Source organism: Cupressus sempervirens, chromosome 2 (assembly GCF_028749045.1).
Source record: "Cupressus sempervirens isolate cs-2001-9-10 chromosome 2, ASM2874904v1, whole genome shotgun sequence".
In the NCBI taxonomy this organism is placed as follows: Eukaryota; Viridiplantae; Streptophyta; class Pinopsida; order Cupressales; family Cupressaceae; genus Cupressus; species Cupressus sempervirens.
The window spans coordinates 477236168-477255520 of record NC_143119.1 but is presented as its reverse complement, the minus strand read 5'-3'; the positions used below and the strand labels follow the sequence as shown (position 1 = coordinate 477255520).

At 34.1% G+C, this 19353-nt stretch overlaps 1 protein-coding gene across 2 annotated transcripts in view; it reads left to right on the top strand.

Moving 5' to 3' along the window:
• The window catches only part of LOC149573105 (1,4-alpha-glucan-branching enzyme-like), a 245336-nt gene that overhangs the window by 69188 nt on the left and 156795 nt on the right, over window positions 1-19353 (top strand). For both annotated transcript variants that reach the window (XM_089814283.1, XM_089814282.1), the window contains exon 9: window positions 4951-5058. In XM_089814283.1, coding sequence (XP_089670409.1) covers window positions 4951-5058 — 108 coding nt within the window. The remainder of the gene's footprint in view (window positions 1-4950; window positions 5059-19353) is intronic.

The following is a 19353-nucleotide window of genomic DNA, read 5'->3' as shown; positions in this document are numbered from 1 at the left end:
CTTTCACCTCCATCATTTGATTATTTAAAAACCAACTTATCACATAAGAACAAGGATGTTTAAGCCTCTTGAAGCCAAGATTTTGTACCATCTCTTCTAATACCAAATTATTAGTACTATCACTATCCATTATAACGTTACAACATTTACCTCCTAATTTGCATATAGTCCTATACAAATTCCGCTTTCGTATAGTTTCGACTTCCTTCTTGCTCAACATGACTCTCCTAAGCATAAGGGAGTCGAGACTCTCCCATCTCAAGTTTTGCCATACTTTCCACAAGTGCATCAATAATATGTTTCTCATGTACCACAAGATTCTATTTACCTAAGCTTTTACTAGATCCCTTAGAACATTTTAAAGCTCAATCTCCTATGCCACCACATTTGAAACAAGTACCTTTGAAATCTTTGTTGTCACTTGCTCTCCTAAGTGTTCTTTGATTAGACCCCTCTTTAGTGGTTTGTTTGTCTTTGCCAACGACACTCACTGGCTTCTCCTTTACTCTAGGTTTACTCTGTTTCTTTCTTATTTTATCTCATCTTTTGCGTTTAATGCATACTGCAAGCATTCTCAATTGTACTAATCCTCAACATAGTTAGCTCATTCTAAATATTGAATTTTAAACCATTAATATATCTAGCTTCCTTCTCCCTAGATAATTCTTGATGTCCAGATCTATTGGTCATCTTGTAGAACTCCTCGGTGTGTTCCTTCACACTCATGTGCTTTTGCTTCAAGTTTTACAATCACTCAAACAATTCTGAGTCATAATCCTCAGGTATGAATTTAGCTTTTAACCTAGCAACCATCACTCTCTATCTAGTAATTTTGATTTCACCATTCTCCTCTCCATCTTTCACTAACTCTTTCCACCATAAGATAGCATGATCCTTCAACTAAGTTTCTGCTAATCTAACCCTTTGTGAATCTTTGATATCTTCAAGCTCAATGTAATCTTCCAATTCTCTAATCCAATCTATCAATTCCTCTTGATGCAGTGAACTAGATAAATTAGAAACATCCATTCTATGACTCTTACCTACTCGTGCCATAGCTCTCAACAATCTTTCCTCATTTGCAGGGATCTCAACATCTACAGTCTCAAGATCTTCAAAAACTTTCTCATATTCACCCTCTATCTCGAGATTCCTTTGTAATCCAGCTAACACATTTCTGAATTCATTACATTCTTGAAGTCCTTCATTGTTGGTTCTAGCCTCCTAGGTTTCATCCTTCTAGGTCGCATCTCTCCCAATCCTTCCGTGCAATTGCCTCAACTTTGACAATTTGATTACAAGGTGCTAATCGCCTCTCACACGCTGATCTATTGAACACATCTACAACCTGCCTCCAACTCAGTGACCTATTCACCCTTGCAAATTCCTAAACAACCCAAACAAAGTCACCAACCAGCCAACAACCTGTTTGTGATCCTCTTGTGCAATTTGTAATTGTGGGTTAGATCTACACTCTACCATCCCATGATCAACACGACAGAGGTTTCACGAGGTCTGATTCGCTAACACAGGAACATCAACCTTTCTCTAATACCACCCGACACAGTCATGGCAAGAGTTACCCCAATGAAAATGGTCCAACCATGCAGCGTGACTCAACACAACATAAATTACAACTTTAGATACAAGAATAGATAATTAACTTGATACAACAAATCCTTGCATTATCATAGAATCAAAGATTTACATCAAGTTGACTTGCAACATGGAAATTACATTGAAGACATACATGTCCGATTATAATAACAATTCAGATCCTAACCGTAGACCTAACCTTTCTAAGGTTATTTCTTTGATTCCCTCATCACTTCCCCCTAAACAAAGATCAAATTCTTGAATATACAGAGCCTTCGCGAGATCTAAGTAAGTTTAGATCAATTACATTCTCCAAGAAAAAGAAACCCTAATAGATGAATATAGGTCTGGTCGCATATCATAAGAACCTACCTCAACTTGATAAAATATAAACAAGGATCCGAGAGAGATGTTGGCCGAAGATCTAGGTACTTCATGATGTGAGCCATTAAGCTTTGCCACTCGAGAAAGAACTTAGGGAGATTGGATAAACTCAATTGATCATTAGAACTAAGAAGGCACATAACTGAACAAGAATCCAAAATATCTCTAATGTGAAGTATCCAATCAATGTGCAAACTAAAATACTGAAACTGGAAAATAAGAACAAAACTAAAAGGTAATATTTTTAGGTGATGCAAGATTGCCAACAACCCAAGGATGCATGTGGATCATCCACCTCGCTCTTTAGGGGTCGCTATTTTTCTTTTTATTCTTTTTGGTTGTTATTTGTTCTTTGGTCAACATTTGGCGTTCTTGCTATGGGATGGCCCCTTGTTGTACTCTTTAGCTCCATTGATCCGTTTGTAATCATCTGTAGGACATTATTTATTTTTCTCCATCTTTGTTTTATCTCGATAGGAAGCAGATACAACTGGAAATTGGAAAAAAGATGGAAAGAGTGTGTTGTTTAAACAAAGAAGACAAATAAAGTAGACACACTAGAGAGAGAATAGTCTATAAAGGAGATTAATTCAGGGGTCTATGAGAAGTTATAGGCAGATTATAAAGAAGAGATTGATATCTCTTTGGAGTAGATTTGTGATCAGGTTTGTGATAGATTGAAGAAGGAGTTTTGGTGGCAGATTCTAAGAGGACATCGTAATAAGATTGTGGCAGTTTTGTGATATCCTTATAGCATAAGTTGGTGCTTCATATCTAGGAGGTTGGTGCCTTATTTTGGTGGAGTTGGTGTTTCATCTTTGTGAATTGGTGCTTCATATTTAGGATTGATGCCTACAAATGTTGTAAAAGGAGATATTCATATTCAAGCATTTATTTCTGTGGTTCTTCCCATTAGGTTTCCATGTAAATTTTGGCATTCTTTGGTATCCTTATTTGCTAAAGCTTGCATGTGTTTAAGTTATTTTAAAAGGCATTACTATTATTTAAGTAGGCTTTAAAAGGATAAAATCTATTAATATACTAATTCTTTCCCCCTCAATATATTTGTGTGCTCTTCATAAATATGTATATATATCAGATTCCTCTATGTTTTTGTAGTGGTGAACCTAAAACTAACCCAAGCCCCAAAGTTTTTTCTATTGAACCCGTGAATTGAACCATTAAACCTGACCCCAAACTCGTAACCTCAGTTTTATCAATAAATTGTAGGCTTTTGTTAAAGTAGTAATTGCAGCTTTGTACGCAATTCCCTCCATTTGATTTATTTAAACTTTTGTATGTAATTAAATTCTAATGTGTTCTACTCTCTACTTTAACTAAAGAGCATAAGTGCTTGCTAGCTATTGTATAACCTTTTGTATTTAATCAAATTCTAATGTGTTCTACTCTACTTCAGCTAAAGAGCATAAGTGCTTGCTAGCTATTGTATTAGAGTTGTTGATTAGTGTTATGTTATGCTACCTGGGGATACTTACCCGATTTTTTCTTTTCAAGCGTTTTTGTCCTAGGGACAAGGGGCACCGAGGGGGCGTTGACTTTGAATTCTAGAAGTAATTTGACTTCGACTCTCAAAATAACATGAATTTGGCATATGAATCATGTGAAATCTTATATTTTAAGATATAAGTGCATACTTGATCCATGTTTTCATTTGAATAATATAAAATTCCCTACATATTTAATTTTCCCTATTTCTTTCATAGTCGTTTCCTTCGCCATCACCTAGCTGTTCCTAGAATTGGCAAAATTTTTTGTCATCCGATAAATTCGTCCTCCCTCTCCCTACGGTCATTTTGAAACTTAGGGTAACCTTGGTTTTGTGCCCTTGCTCAAGAACTAAAAGGATAGGCAATTTCTTTCATTAGTCCGCCATCGATGTTCAAAATCTAGAAATCTAATTTCTCCTAATGAATTCCAAGCTTGGAATTGTCAAATTTCCCTACATATTTATTTTTTCTTATTTAATTTTTAATAGTCATTTCCTTTGCTGTCCCCTAGCTGCTCCCATAATTGGCAAAAAAATTTGCCATCTGAGAAAAATCGTCCTCCCGCTCCCTACTGTACTCGTCGTGGAAACTTGGTGTAATCTTGATTTTGTGCCCTTGCCCTAGAACTAAAAGGATAGGCGATTTCTTTCATTAGTCTGCAATCTGTGTTCCGAATCTAGAAAACTAACTTCTCCCAATGAGTTCCAAGCTTGGAATTATTAAAACAAATAAGATACAATGCTGATTGATGATGATCAATTGCTCTAAGAAGTCTGATATATGTATGAGACCGAACACCTCCAATGAAAATCAAGTCTGCCAATAATAATGTTGGTGCCGTGATTTTAATTTTGTTTTAGGACCACACAAAAACTGGTATGAAAGGCACACACACAAAAGGCCTCCCGTAGCATCTCCTTAATTCTTGGAGGATAATGATGAGATACAAGGCAAGATTATGAATAGGTCCCACTTAGAGGGGATGGGACATGACGGTTTGCAGCTTTTTATGCAATTTTCTCCACTCCAACTTTTAGCTAAAGAGGACAAATGCTTGCTAGCTATTGTAATAAAGTCATTGATAAGTGTTGTCCCATACCCAAGAACTAAATAGATGGGCAATTTCTGTCATTAGTCTGCAATTTGTGTTCAGAACCGAGACATCTAACTTGTATATATTAAGGAAAGCTTGAGGTTGTTTCCATAGGTGCTAGGGTTTTGTTTTGTTTTAAAAAAAGAAGCACCCATTCAAATTTGAAGAAAGATATATCTATACACATTATTCCAGTTTTGTGAAAGGGACAACTTAAAATGCTAAAATTTGTTTACCTCAAGTGTCAAAGTTTTGATTTGATTGCCTCATTGATTAGGCAAAATATGATATAGCTAATTCATTCACAAGTAGGTTTTGCACAAATTTTAATTTGCTGCCAACTTAAAGGGCATGGTTATGTTTTTGCAGTTTGGTCATCCTGAATGGATTGACTTTCCAAGAAAAGAGAATGGTTGGAGCTATGACAAATGTAGAAGACAATGGAACTTAGTTGACACCGATCACCTAAGATACAAGGTAATTTATTTTCTGGTAAAAATTGGTTGGTGAAGTTGCCTATTTTAGAATCTTAGAATAACAGTAAAGTTCTTAAAATCTTCTAGATTAGGTTACTTTTTACTATCCCTGGCTGATTAAGAGGTGTTCCAGTGGTTTCCTGAACATTCTCTTTTTAAAATTTGTTATTTTAATGTTAAAAAGACCATTGTATTGTACTTATTGGCATTGAAAATAATGTTGCTAATTATGAATTTCATTTGTCTTGTTTATGAATGCTAATAACTTACAAATTGTAGAATGTGTTAGGATCCGTTACATACATTATATTTAATATTGTTTATTTAAATCCATCAACATAATACCTACATTTATGTTAGCTGCTGCTTTCAACCATATACATGTCTACTATAATTTATCAATGCTACTTACAGTGTAATTGTTTTGTATAACTGATATTTATTGAGTTCAGTCAATTTGATGATTCATTTTTGGAAATTTGCTACTGAATTACGCATGCAAGGAATTTATATTGTGACCATCGGAACTTTCCTATAGGAAGCAATCAATCGCATATTCAAACTGCTGGAGTATAATTATTCTTATTGACAATTGAGAAATAAGAGTTTGATCATATAATCTTTCCTGGCTTCGCCTATGATGACATTATTGATGTTTTTGATTTTATCATGAATCATCATCAGAAGATTTCTGGAAGTTATAAATTGTTGAGTACAGACAAGTCAGTTTTATATCTCCCATCTGAACAAGCACTGTTTATATCAACGATCATGACTCTGTTGCTAACTAGGCTAATCAATGAAAACTACGATTAAGCCCATATGAATATTGATTGCTACCATAAATTATATTGATCGTAATTGGTGGAGACTAACTAAATTGTCTTTTCAAATGATGTAAGTATCTTGAACACTATTCAACTCTGTTTCTGAATTCTTAAATGAGTTTACTTATATCTTTTATATAAAATCCTTGGTGTTGATGATAATAATTCTGTTTGATGTGAGCAGACCTTCGTTCTATTATCCTGAGGCAGATTTAATTTAATACAAATATGCACAGTTCTGAATTTACTGAGATCTATATTGGCAATTGTGATTGATATATTTCTGCAGTTTGTAAATGAACACATATATATACATATGCCTTGGGACATGATCATGTAGGGGCATGCACCTACGTGGCATGGTCATGTAGGGGCATGAACCTACGTGGCTCATGCCACGTAGAGTGATGACCCTACGTGGTCATGCCTCAACACATATGGTTTCAAGTAATGTATATAACCAACCTTTCATATAAACAATGTTTCATATATTCCTATCGGTGGTGAAACAAAACCTATACATGTAATCGGTATTTGGATTGAGAACCGATACACAACATTAAGTGATTGACATTAAGATTACCACCGATGCATATTGTTATATGATTGGCATTTAGCATTTGAATAAATATGTAAATAAAGGCATATATATATATATATATATATATATATATATATATATTCAATCAAGCCTTCATAATCAGATTTATCTTCAATCAAGTATATTAACATACATTATTTACTTATAGAATTTTGCTTCAATTTACTGTGAGGCTAACATTCTCAACACTCCCTCTTTAGCAAGGAGGGAATTGAAGTACATATAATGCAAGATTAAATACCACCTTAAGTGTGGTCTATGATAGATTTATGTTATGGTGTTCGGCAAGATCCAGTTGGAAGAACAATAACAATTCATGCTGTCTGGCAAAATCTGGTCCGAAGAACTGTGATGAGTTGGTTATCAAGATGTCCGGCAAAATCCGGCCTGAAGAACCATGATAGCACTTGCTCCAACACATTTGGTGTTAGGAGATAGATCAACTATTGATAAGGTCGTCACCTTACAATAGTGACCTCACACATTTGAAAGATCGTCACCTTTCATAACACAAATTTGAAAACATTCTGATTTTCAATTATTAAATTACAAAGGTATTTACAAATCTGTCATACCAAGTTTACCTCTGAAGTACTCTATTTTCAACCTTGCAAGAGGCTTGGTGAAAATGTCAGCATTTTGCTCATTAGTGCTGATATAAATTAGTTTGATGACATTTTTGTCAACCATGTCTCTTATGTAATGGTATGGAGTCTCGATGTGCTTTGATCGATTGTGGACGAAATGATTAGCAAAAAGTTTGATGCAGCTCTGGTTGTCACAATGAATCACCGTAGAACATAGTTGCTTTGCAAAAAGTGCAAATAATAGTTTTCTCAACCATACTGCTTCATGAGCTCCTATGGAGGCTGCCGTATATTCAGCTTCAATGGAACTCTAAGGCAATTGTCGGTTGTTTTCTAGTAAACCAAGATATCGTTGCTGATCCAAGACTGAAGCAACACCCTATAGTACTCTTGCGGTTTATAGAACAACCAACCCAATCAGAATCAGTTTATCCTTCAAGTTTAATCTCAACATTTTTGTACTTCAAACCAAGTCCAATAGTACCACGTAGATATTTCAAGATATGTTTAGCAGCCATCAAATAAATCTTCTTTGGTTCACACATGAAATGACTTAAAACATTTGTGGCATAGCAGATATAAGGTCTAGTGTTTATTAAGTACATGAGTGATTCAATGACTTGTTTGCAGAGTGTAGGGTCAATGGATTCTGAATTTACAACTTCTTTTAGCTTTTGTAGATTTGTTTCCATCAGAGTTTCTAGAGGTTTGCAGTCCATCATACCAAATCTAGTTAATAGATCATGGGTGTACTTTTCTTGATTTAGAAAAATACGATCTTTCTTTTGACATACTTCTAGACCCAAAAAGTAGTCTAGTAGGCCTAGATCCTTCATTTCAAATTCAACTATAAGATCTTGTTTGCATCTTTCAATTAAATGATCTTCACCTGTTATTAATAAGTCATCAACATATGAAACAAGTATTAAGATGTCATCGTTAAATATTTTGAAATATATATTAGTATCAACTTCATTTTTGGAGTATCCTAGTTTGGAAAGGTAGCTATCCATCCTTTCATGCCAAGCCCGTTGTGCTTGTTTGAGGCCATAAAGAGCTTTCTTTAGTTTGCATACATATAGGTTCTTGTCTTTTCTAACAAAACCTTCAGGTTGTTCAATACATACTTCTTCATGAATGACACCATTCAGAAATGTGGTCTTGACATCTATTTGATGTACCTTCCATCCTTTGGATACTACAATTGCAATAATTGTCCTTATTGAAGTGTATCGAGCAACTAGAGCAAATGTTCACTCATAATCAATACCTACCTTTTGAGAGAAACCTCGAGCAACAAATCTTGTTTTATGTTTTTCAATACCACCATCTGAAGCATACTTGAATTTGTATAACCACTTTGATGAAACAATTGATTTGTCTTTTGGCCTAGGTACAATATCCCAAACATCGTTTTGTAATATGTATTGATATTCTTCGACCATAGCATCTTTCCATGCTTGACAAGATAGGGCTTCTTCAACAGTTGATGGTTCAGATTTCGTAAGCTCGGTTACTAGTGTAGTGTAACAAGATTTATTTCTGGTTTTCTTGCTCTCTCTGGAGATTTCATCTAGTTCAACATTATTTTCATTTCAATTATTTTCTTTGCCCATAATGGCCTTTTCTTGATATTAGAGATGTCTCTATCTTGTGTGTTCGGTAATAGTTCATTCTCTTCTAATATGTTGTCCCTCTGATTTTCAGTGTGCAAATTTTCATCTAATTCTTCAATGGGCTCATCTTCTGTCCTAGTGGATAGTTTTAAGGCAGTGTTTTCTTCAAATTTGTCTTCAAATTTGACATCTCTGTTGATTTCAACTGATCTCTGCCCAGGTATATAAACTTTATACCCTTTGAAGTTTTCACTGTTCCAAACAATATTCCTTTCTTCCCTAATGGTTCTAACTTGGTTCTCTTTTCTTTAGGTATGTGAATGTAAACGGGGCAACCAAATATTTTGAGATGACTTAGGGTAGGTTTAATTCTTGTAAAGGCTTCTTCAAGGGTTATGTTATGTAGGATTGAGTGTGGGCATCTATTTTGAATATATAGAATAGTATTAGTGGCGTCAACCCAGAATGAGAAGTGTACATTTTGATCATGTATCATGGCTTTTGCTGCTTCAACAATGGTTCTGTTTTTTCTTTCTGCCACTCCATTCTGTTGAGGATTATAAAATACAATATACTCCCTCTTAATCCCAACAAAGGGGCATAAGTCTTTGAAATTTTCAGAGGTGTATTCACCCCCATTGTCTGATCTAGAGTTTTTATTCTTTTTGACATTTGATTTTCTACAATTGCTCTGAACTCTTTAAATTTCAATAGGACCTCATTTGATTCTTTGACCTTTAGAGAACAAATCTAGGTTTTCTTGGAAAAATCATCAATAAAGATTATGTAGTATGAGAATTCTCCAGAAAAAGTGTTGGCATAGGTCCACATAAATGAGTGTGGACTAGTTCCAGAACTGATTTAGACTTGTGTTCGCTAGGTGGAAAAGGTCTTTTTACATTCTTTCCTAGAGCTCATCCTTTACAAATGCCTAAATGGTTTGAATTTAAGTTATGTGCTCCAGTGGTGATTTTTTCTATATTTGCTAGTATACTGAATCCAATATGTCCGAGCCTTCTATGCCATATTTGATTAGGGTTTGTTACTTCATGGTTTAGGGCTTGCTTTTGGATGTTACACAGTTTATATAGAGTTCCATCTCTAGACCCTACGTTGATAGCATTATTGAGGTTAGAGTTTTTAGGCCAATGCAACACTTTGTCTCCATTAAAGATGACTTGATACCCTTCATCAGTAAGTCCAGAGATGGATACTAGATTCCTTTTTATGCCAGGTACAAATAGAACATCTTTCAATTTTAGAGTAATCCCAGTTTTTAGTTGTATAGAACAGGTCCCAATTTCTTTTATTGGATAGGTGGAGTTATCTCCAATGGTGACTCCTTCAGTGGTATAACTTCCAAAAGTTTCAAACTTATCTTTGAATCCTGTTATGTGATGGGATGCACCACTATCTATTATCCACACATTTTCGTTGGGTTTCATCTCACTTGATAGAGTTGAGTAGAATAATAGATTTTCTTCTTTTTTTGTTTCGGCTAAGGAGGCTAGAATATTTTCCCTTTTTGGACAAAGTCTGAAGGTATGTCCAAATTTCTCACACTTGTAACATTGAATTTTGGAGAAGTCTTTTCTATTGTTTTATTGTTTCCTTTTTGTTTATCATTTTTCTTCTCTTCTTCCCTCTTTAATTAGAGACTGAGAAAAGAGCTTGGTTTTCTCCCTCTTGATTTGAAATGATCACCCTAGAAATTAGTCTTGATTCTTTTGAGGTGCAATCATTTTTGAGTTGATCAAAAGCTAGTATTGACGGTCTATTGATGACATGGATGAATGCTTCCCAAGATATTGGTAGTCCTTTAAGTGCTATTATTGACAATTCTTAATCCTTTACTTTGTTTCCAATAGAGGATAGTTGATTCTTTATTTTGGAGATTCTTCCAAATTAGGATTAGATTGACTCTCCTTTAATCATTTTTACATTCATAAGTTGATTTTTTAATGTAAGCAATCTACTTGAGTTGTTGATCTCAAATGTATCATTAATTGTTTTAAATACTTCGAATGCTTTCTTGAGATTTGATATGGAAGGAAGAATATGATCTTTGACTGAATCAACAATGATTTTCCTGGCATTATTATTTCGCCTTTTCCAAGTGGCTTTTTCTGCATCATCTTCAGGTATTGAAATGTCTATCTCAATGGATGATTCTAATTCCAATTTTTCAAGAATTGTTGTAATTTGAATTTTCCATGAGAAGAAATTTGTTGCTCCTTCAAGCCTATTCTCGACATTGTTTGCCATGATGTTTGTTTTAAGAAATTAGTTTAGCAGTCTCTTTACCAATTTGGCTCTGATACCATGTAAATTATATTGATCGTTATTGGTGGAGACTAACTAAATTTTCTTTTCAAATGATGTATCTTGAACACTATTCAGCTCTGTTTCTGAATTTTGATGAGTGTACTTATATCTTTTAGATATAACCCTTGGTGTTGATGATAATAAGTCTGTTTGGTGTGAGCAAACCTTCCTTCTATTATCCTGAGGCAGAAATATGTGCAGTTCTGAATTTACCAACTGAGATCTATATTGCCGATTGTGATTGATATATTTCTGCGGTTTGTAAATGAACACATATATATACACATGCATTGGGACATGGTAATGTAGGGGCATGACCGTACGTGGTCATGCCTCAACACATACAGTTTCAAGTAATGTGTATAACTAAAGTTTCATATATTCCTATCGGTGGTGAAACGAAACCGATACATATAATCGGTATTCAGATTGAGAATCGATAAACAACATTAACTGATCAGCATTTAGCATTTGAATAAATATGTAAAGCATTTAGCATTTGAATAAATATGTAAATAAAGGTTTATGATTATATATATATATATACTATTACATCCCAATTTTTGACCTAGCTTGAAATATAGCCGTTGAGGTTCACGTGAAGTCAGTTGGCAGTTTAATTTAATATAATCTAGTGAAATGGTAAGATAGTTGGTTGTTATGTTTTCAAAGTGAAGATGACATGTTAGTTGATTGTTGATCGCGAATTCATGGAATTAAGATGAAAGGTTAATTGTTATGATTATTTATGATTAAATAATATATAATTTAAGTACGAAGAATTTTCCTTGCAGGAAGCATATTGAAGGGGTGAAAGCATTGTCAGAAAAGAATTAGGCAAGGTATCACCATCACTGGGCAGACGGGTAAAGAACCTAGCCATAATACATCTGCGGGACTTGCATGAGTTATTTAATAATTTAATTAAAATAATTGGAATAAAATATTAAACGTATATTAAAGGATTTTATATTATCTTTTGTCGTAGTACTTTTAATAATTGTTTATAAATGTTTATTTAAATATAATCAAATGATTTGTCACCATTATTATTTAATAATTTAATAGTTGTACATTATAATAATGATCGAATTATAATAATTGTATTATTATAATCTTCGAATTTTAATCTTCCAATTTATGTTCTTGCTTTTAACCAATTATTGTTGGCATGTTTAATAGAATTTACGTTTTTAAATTCATTTAGACTTCTTGGGAATTCGAAATGAATCTTGTAATTGTAGGTAGCCGTAGAGACAGGCTTACTCTATATATTATGGATTTTCTTTGGCTGTCGGATCCATTCTACTTCTTCCTCTTTCAAAATTCAATTTTCTTGGCAATCAAACCCTTGAGAGATATTCTCAGAGTGAACCCGAGTTCATATTGTGCCAACGATTGAATTCTTTCAAGCCGCAGACCTTTGAGCTGGTAGGCAAAATCATACCAAACGTTAAAGTTATTTTTATTTAGACTTTTGGTAGAGTCACGTAAGACCCTACTACAACCTGTGTACCCTTTTTCATATTCATTTCTTGCAAGGTTTGAATGCGGTATTATTTCATAAGTTGGCAGTTATTAATTTAATGTTGATCCTTATAAAGAAGATGTTGTTTCAAGTTATGCTTGCTAGACACTGTGTAACGTTTGTTGGATGGCTTTTCATGGTCATTAATCATGCGACTGATTTCTGTTCTGCGTTTATCTTTATTGAACAAGAGACTGTTCCCTCTTGCCGTGGGTCTGATAGCAGGGTTGGCAGAATTCCATTTAATGCATAAGTCTACTGTATTTCTTGTAAGACTTCTGACCCGCTTATTTGGATATCGTTCTTATACCATTAGTTCTAGTCGTAACCCTTCTAAGTATTAGCATGTGATAAGAAGACATTGATTAATGTATAAGCCTGTTGTTTATTATCATTTACTAGTTTGTTATAGAGATAATATGACAGTGAATAACGTATAAAGTTTGTTGTTCTTCTTGTAAGTTTGCCGTATACCTATAAAGTATGTTGTCTCCCTTGAAAAGTCTGTCGATTGCCTTTTTATTACTGCACTGATTATAAATAAGTTTGATATTTTCTTTCATTTATATTTGTTTCCGATTATGAATAATTTCTTTGGATCATTTATGGTAAATGGCAAGAAAGTTATAATCCCAGTTGGAAGTCAATTTCAGCTTGTTATAATATAAATAATTGAGAGAAGATATTGAAACTTGTTAACCAAGTAATTCACTAGGTGAAGATGCTAGTATGTGGTGAAGAAGTTGTAAAATATCTTTGTGATCTTTAATCTGATTACACTTGGGAATCACCGGCTTGGAGGCCTGAATAGGGTGAGGAGGTGAAGAGGTTGACATCAGTATTCATATAATGAAACATAAAACATATCTATAGCTTATGCATGTTTCACTCAGGAAGAATGTTGTCAATTTCGAGATCCTTAAAGAATATAATCATAGAAAGTGAAAAAATTATTGTATGTAATCTTCTTGAATAATTGTTAGAGCCGTATGTTCTGAGAATTCTGGATACCTAGGACTCAACCGGCTGTATAGCCGAGAAGATGGGTGATGAGGTGTGAGAAAGGAATCATAATTAATATGAACCAATATCAGTTATGACATTTCAATATTTATTATTTAATATGAATAAATTAATAGCTCATGCATATTCCTGTTATGGTGATCTCCTGTTGCCAAGTCATATGGCATGTTATGTATCATGATGCCCAGTGGATGTTAAAATGGCCCCTGTCAATTCCGGGTAGGGAGGGCCTTTCTCGTAACAGATCATGTGGGGATATGTTGTGGTCCAAGGTTGGTTGGTTAAGCCCTTGACAATGTTTGATCGCACTCAAGATGTCGGACATGAGTCAGACAGAGATAAGCTATGCATTCAATTGTTAATCAGAAATAAGTATTATCATTTTTATTATGAAGAGGTAAGATTGAATTAAGTTAAATTCATTGTTATCATTAATTTACACCTGGATTGATTTGTGAATTGTTTTCATTTATATGAATATTGAATATAAGTATTTATCTAATCTTGAGAAACTGTCACAGATAAGTAATTGGAAGGAAAAGAAATCCGAAGTCCTAATTGATTAAGAGATAGCTGGAATCTTAAATGATACAGTGGTATTGGAAGCCCTAGTTGAATCTGTGGTCGTGGAAGCCCTAAATTGAATCCGTGGTCGAGGAAGCCCAAAATTGAATCAGTGGTCGCGGAAGCCCTAAAACGAATCCGTGGTATTGGAAGCCCTAAGTGAGATAGTGGTATCAGAAGCCTAAATGAACCGAAGGTAAACAATGCCCTAATTGATACAGTGGCAGGTGATGCCCTAATTTAAAATAATAGAAGTATTTAATTTGATAGTGGTTTTTAGATGATAGTTGTCATATGAAATTGTTATAGTGTATTTGTGGACCAACCCAGGTGGATGCAAAAGCATCCCTAGTTTGATTTTAGTCTCAGTTTTCCGAGGTATGTGATTTTCAATTTCGGTAGTAATTTCATTTGATGGTACTTTAAGTTTTAAAGTTAAGAAATTTTGGTTAATTGATTTTAACGGTAAATCTTATTCACATGAACATGAATGATATAACTGTCTTCCTATGAAATGAAGTGATAACTATATTTTCTGTAAGTATGTTAGTTGTTATTTTAGACTTGGAAAAATTGGATGTTACATATGGTATCAGAGCGCTGGGTTCAACACTAAAACCTTGGGTCCAACACTGTTTCCGAGAAATTGAAAACATTAATGTTGAAAAAGATTTATTTTTGCATATCTAGATATTGCAATCAAAACTGGAAAAACACAATGGAAAATCATTCAGAATAGCCAGGAAGGTTGAAATGATATGAAATGGACAAATGTATAAATTATGATATCATAGAGTCGAAACCTAATTAAAAAGATAAAAGGATTGGCAAGCTGAGTGGTGGAGATTGGGTTTGACGACCCAAATTTTGAAATCCTTGGCCAGGGTGGAATTAGGTAGATTTGCCGGAACAATTGATCTTGTTGATTGTCCAGATGCTTCAGTTATTTTGTTGAATAACTGTTGGGACTTCAACCCACCTGATTACTCAGATGGCAGGATCAGAATGTTACATATGCCTTATCCCTGGTGGGAGGGCCATTCTTTGTCGAGAATGAGAAGATTAAAAAGGGTCCCGATGCCCAGACTTGCGCAATCCAAACACAGATAATAATCTTGATAAAATGTTATCTAAATCCATCATGATTGGGTTTATCGACCCAAATTAATGTCAGAAATAAATTGTTATCAATTCGAACTTGAACTGAACGAAAACAAAATTGTGAACCATGATTCTTTTTGATGTTGGTTAAACGACAAGATCATTATGTGCTCCAGTAAGGAGTTGGAACTATCAATGCTTGTTTATAGATGTAAACTTTTGATGAGGTGGGCATGGAACCTTGAATTACAGAAATGGGAAAGATGAATTTCCAAGTATTTACAAATGAATGATGAGAATCTTATGAATTGTTTCAGATGCCTATGATCTTGATTAGGTTTATGACGATCTTGCATAGTATATCATGTTTTTAACCTTTGACACATTGTTATACATGTATAATACACATGTGATGTTGACTTTACATATTGAGCTGTTGTATATTGTTTTGGAGATATCGTATCATGAAATGATTATTTTAATGAAATATTGGGCTTGAAGGCCAAGGTTGCAATGGAAAAACATGGACTTATTACAGGTAATCCGTAAGTTTGCAAGGAAGATCTATCCATTAATGAGGGCCATATGCCAGATGGTACGTGTACTGGTGACAATAGTTAGAACACTAAAAGAATATTCCAAATACAAGATATATATAATAGAGATGGTACGTCTAGAGGTAACCAGTGGCAACAGTTATGTCTAGAGGTGCATCAGCCAGCTTGTAGTATGGGCAGAGATTTGGTGAACTGAACCGGTGACAACAGTTAGAAACGAGTATTGATAGGGTAGGTTGGTTTGGATCAGTAATCCGGTGGAACAAAAGTCAAAGGATGACTTAGAATATTGTTGAAGTGTTTGGAGCCAACATCAAGGAACTTGAATTTATGGATTGGCAAACTCACTCATAAAATTGAATTGCTTTTGAAACCGACTTTGGTAACACGTTTAGGGTTTTTCCACTGAGTTGAAAAGTATATAAAAGGTGATGTAAATCTAATTGTGTGTTTTGCAATGAGTTTTGATGCATGAAGGTGTTACGGCAGAAGAGTTAACGTGTTGTGGAAGCAATCTAGAGCACAACAATTGAGCACAACAATATTGGATTTGTCAGGCAGTGAGTGCCAATTTTAAATCACTTTACTTGTTGAATCCTAAAAGGTTCTTCGAGCTAAATCCCTTAATAGGGTCACTCCTAATAGGGTGAGCACGATCCTAATAGGTTTGAAGATTAAATCCTCTAACTAGGTGACTCTCAAAAGGAGTTTTCAAATCCCTTAACCAGGTAGCTTCTAATAGGGCTTTTTTAACAGGGTCACTCCTAATAGGGTGAGTATGATCCTAATAGGTTTGAAGATTAAATCCTCTAACCAGGTGACTCTCAGAAGAAGTTTTCAAATCCCTTAACCAGGTAGCTTCTAATAGGGCTTTTGTGATAGCTTTTATCGGAGCTATAGATACTCTTAACTAGGTATATCCCTAATAGGGTGATGTAACGCTCCTAATAGGGCGAATCTTATTGCTGCAGTAGTGAGACTTGTTGGTGTTAATTCTCAGCATGGTTTTCCCCTCTAACCAAGGGTTTCCATGAGAAAAACATTTTTGTTCTTGTGTTACATGTTGTGGATGTTTCATTTACTTTGCTTGTATGTTATAGTTTCCATTGCATGTTGGTTTATTTGGAAGATAATTGAAAAAGTCTTTAGATTTGTGGTTGCAATGATTCATCCCCGCCCCCTAGTGTGTTATACCACTAACAATTAGTATCAGAACCAAGTTACCTCAAAGAAGCCTAATAGTTTGGGGAGGATCTCTAAGGCAGATATGGAGGGATCATTAAGATATGTAAGTCAACTTGAGAATCAACTTGCAAAAGTTGAGGATTTTTTGAGAAGTTGAAAGTGTTGTCCTTCATTTTGTAATCACAAAATGGAGGCAACACTACAAAACTTAATGTTTAAAGTTTCTAGTTTCTCTAAGTTGATTCACTATATGATTTGTGGAAGTTGGTCAATTAATCTTTCCTAATTAATAGTGTGAATCTTTTTACTGAAGGTTCTCATTGTTGGTTCCCAAAATCGCAGATTGGAATCCTATGAGTCTTGCCAACTCGATGTTGGGATATTCAACCGGTTATGGCCAACTTGATGGAACTGAATGATGTAATCCAAGTTCCCTGCATTTCTGGCTCTTCAAAATCAAGGCGGCTGTACCTAATCTTGAACAAAACAGTTTAGCCTAGGATGCTTATAAGTTTATAACAGATCAATTAAAAATTCGATATAATGAAAGCTTCCAAAATGGCAAGAATTATAGAAAGCTTTTAAACTTGCAAATTATGAACCGAGAATAATAAATGAATATATGAATGTTTTTAAAATAAGAAAAAGTATGGATTAATGTAACAAATGAATATATTAATCCTTCAGAGGAAAGATATGAAATAATTGCCAGCGTATGAATTATGAGTCATGAATAATATAAAGACATGTGCTTGATTAAATGGGCAAACATAGTCAATATTATAAGTTGAAACATACAACTTTATAAAGTTCAATGTACTTAAACTATAAACAAATTAATAATTTGGACGGGATAGATCAATTATATGGATGCAACTTTAAACTAGTCTAGAATGTACTTTAACTCTTATAGTTGGGAGACAAACTAGACATAGATATAAAAATAATTGAATATTTCACAGTATCTATGTTTATCAAGTTTAAAATGCAATAACGACCCAAGCCGCTTGTCCGAATATTGAAATGTTTATAGAAATTAACTAAGTTACCAGTTCGGGTTCGGTTCCAAGTTCAAAGTTCAAGAACTGGTTCGCAAGTTCTTCAAAATTTTGAAAACGGGTTTGGGTTCGTTAGTACAAAACATATAAAAATTATGAAAAATATATGTATATATACATATTTATGAAGTATGAGTTAGAATTAGAATGTAGCATAGTAACATAAACACATTTAAATAACAAAAACACCATAAACTTGTAATCATAGTGATCTTACCATGATATAGTCATAAGGCTCATACCATAAATTTTAACTTTTAAGCATAACAAAATTAAAAGTCTCTCGTCTTAATATGGGAGGGTTTGTGGATGAATTAAGCTATAATATCCTCAAAAAGAGAATAGATAAACCACACTATTGTCCTTAATCTTTCGAATGAATGTAGTTAAATCCAAGTTCTCTCTTTGATAGACTTGCTTCAAACTTATAAATATCATACAAAACTAGCATATAAAAAAGATAACATATTTTAAGTGTAATGACCCTCCTCAAATCTGCTCTCAAAAATGCTGATGAAAGCTCAAGGAATTTCATCAAACAATTCACATGCAAGGGACGTATGACTGATATAGTATTTTAGCAGGCTTTAAATGACTCTTTCTTCAATTTGCATCAATGAGAATCTTGTGCTAGAAGACTCCAAATGGACTACACAATGACCTAACATGAGTGTGCTACTAATTTTGACAATATTTAGTGCATATATATGCTCTAAGCATGAGAAATGAATACCTACAGCCAACTGGCATTTTTACAAACAGTTGGTATGCAAACTAACTAGCTGATAAATAATGATATTGAATTGCTTAAATGACACCAACAACTATTATCTTCTTAATTGCAATGAAATTTCAAATACACTGCTCATGAAATATGGCCAAGACTTTTGGCATTTACATGGATTACAAAATGATAATGCTGGTATAATGCACACTTACAGCTGAAACTTATAATACCCTAAAAACAATACTAACAAGGGAACTTGGTTGTAGATGGTTGTAATAATTTCTTTCAATGCTGCCCCTTCTGCTTTGCTTTTCCGATTTGCTTTTTTGAACTGCTTTTTCAGCCTGCTTTTTGAAATGGGCACCCCTGGATGTCCCAAAAAACTAAACCAATTTGCTGAAAGGAATTTTGTCAAACAGTTTGCATTCAACCTCTTATTTCTCCGTTTAATGTTTTAAAACGCTTATAACTCCGGAAATCAAACGTTTATTTGATTGTTGTGTTTTGTGCATGGAATTGGTATCATACAACATAAACAAGAAAGAAACTACAATAATATGCAAAGTGGAAATGAACTGCTGCTAATAAAATGTTATT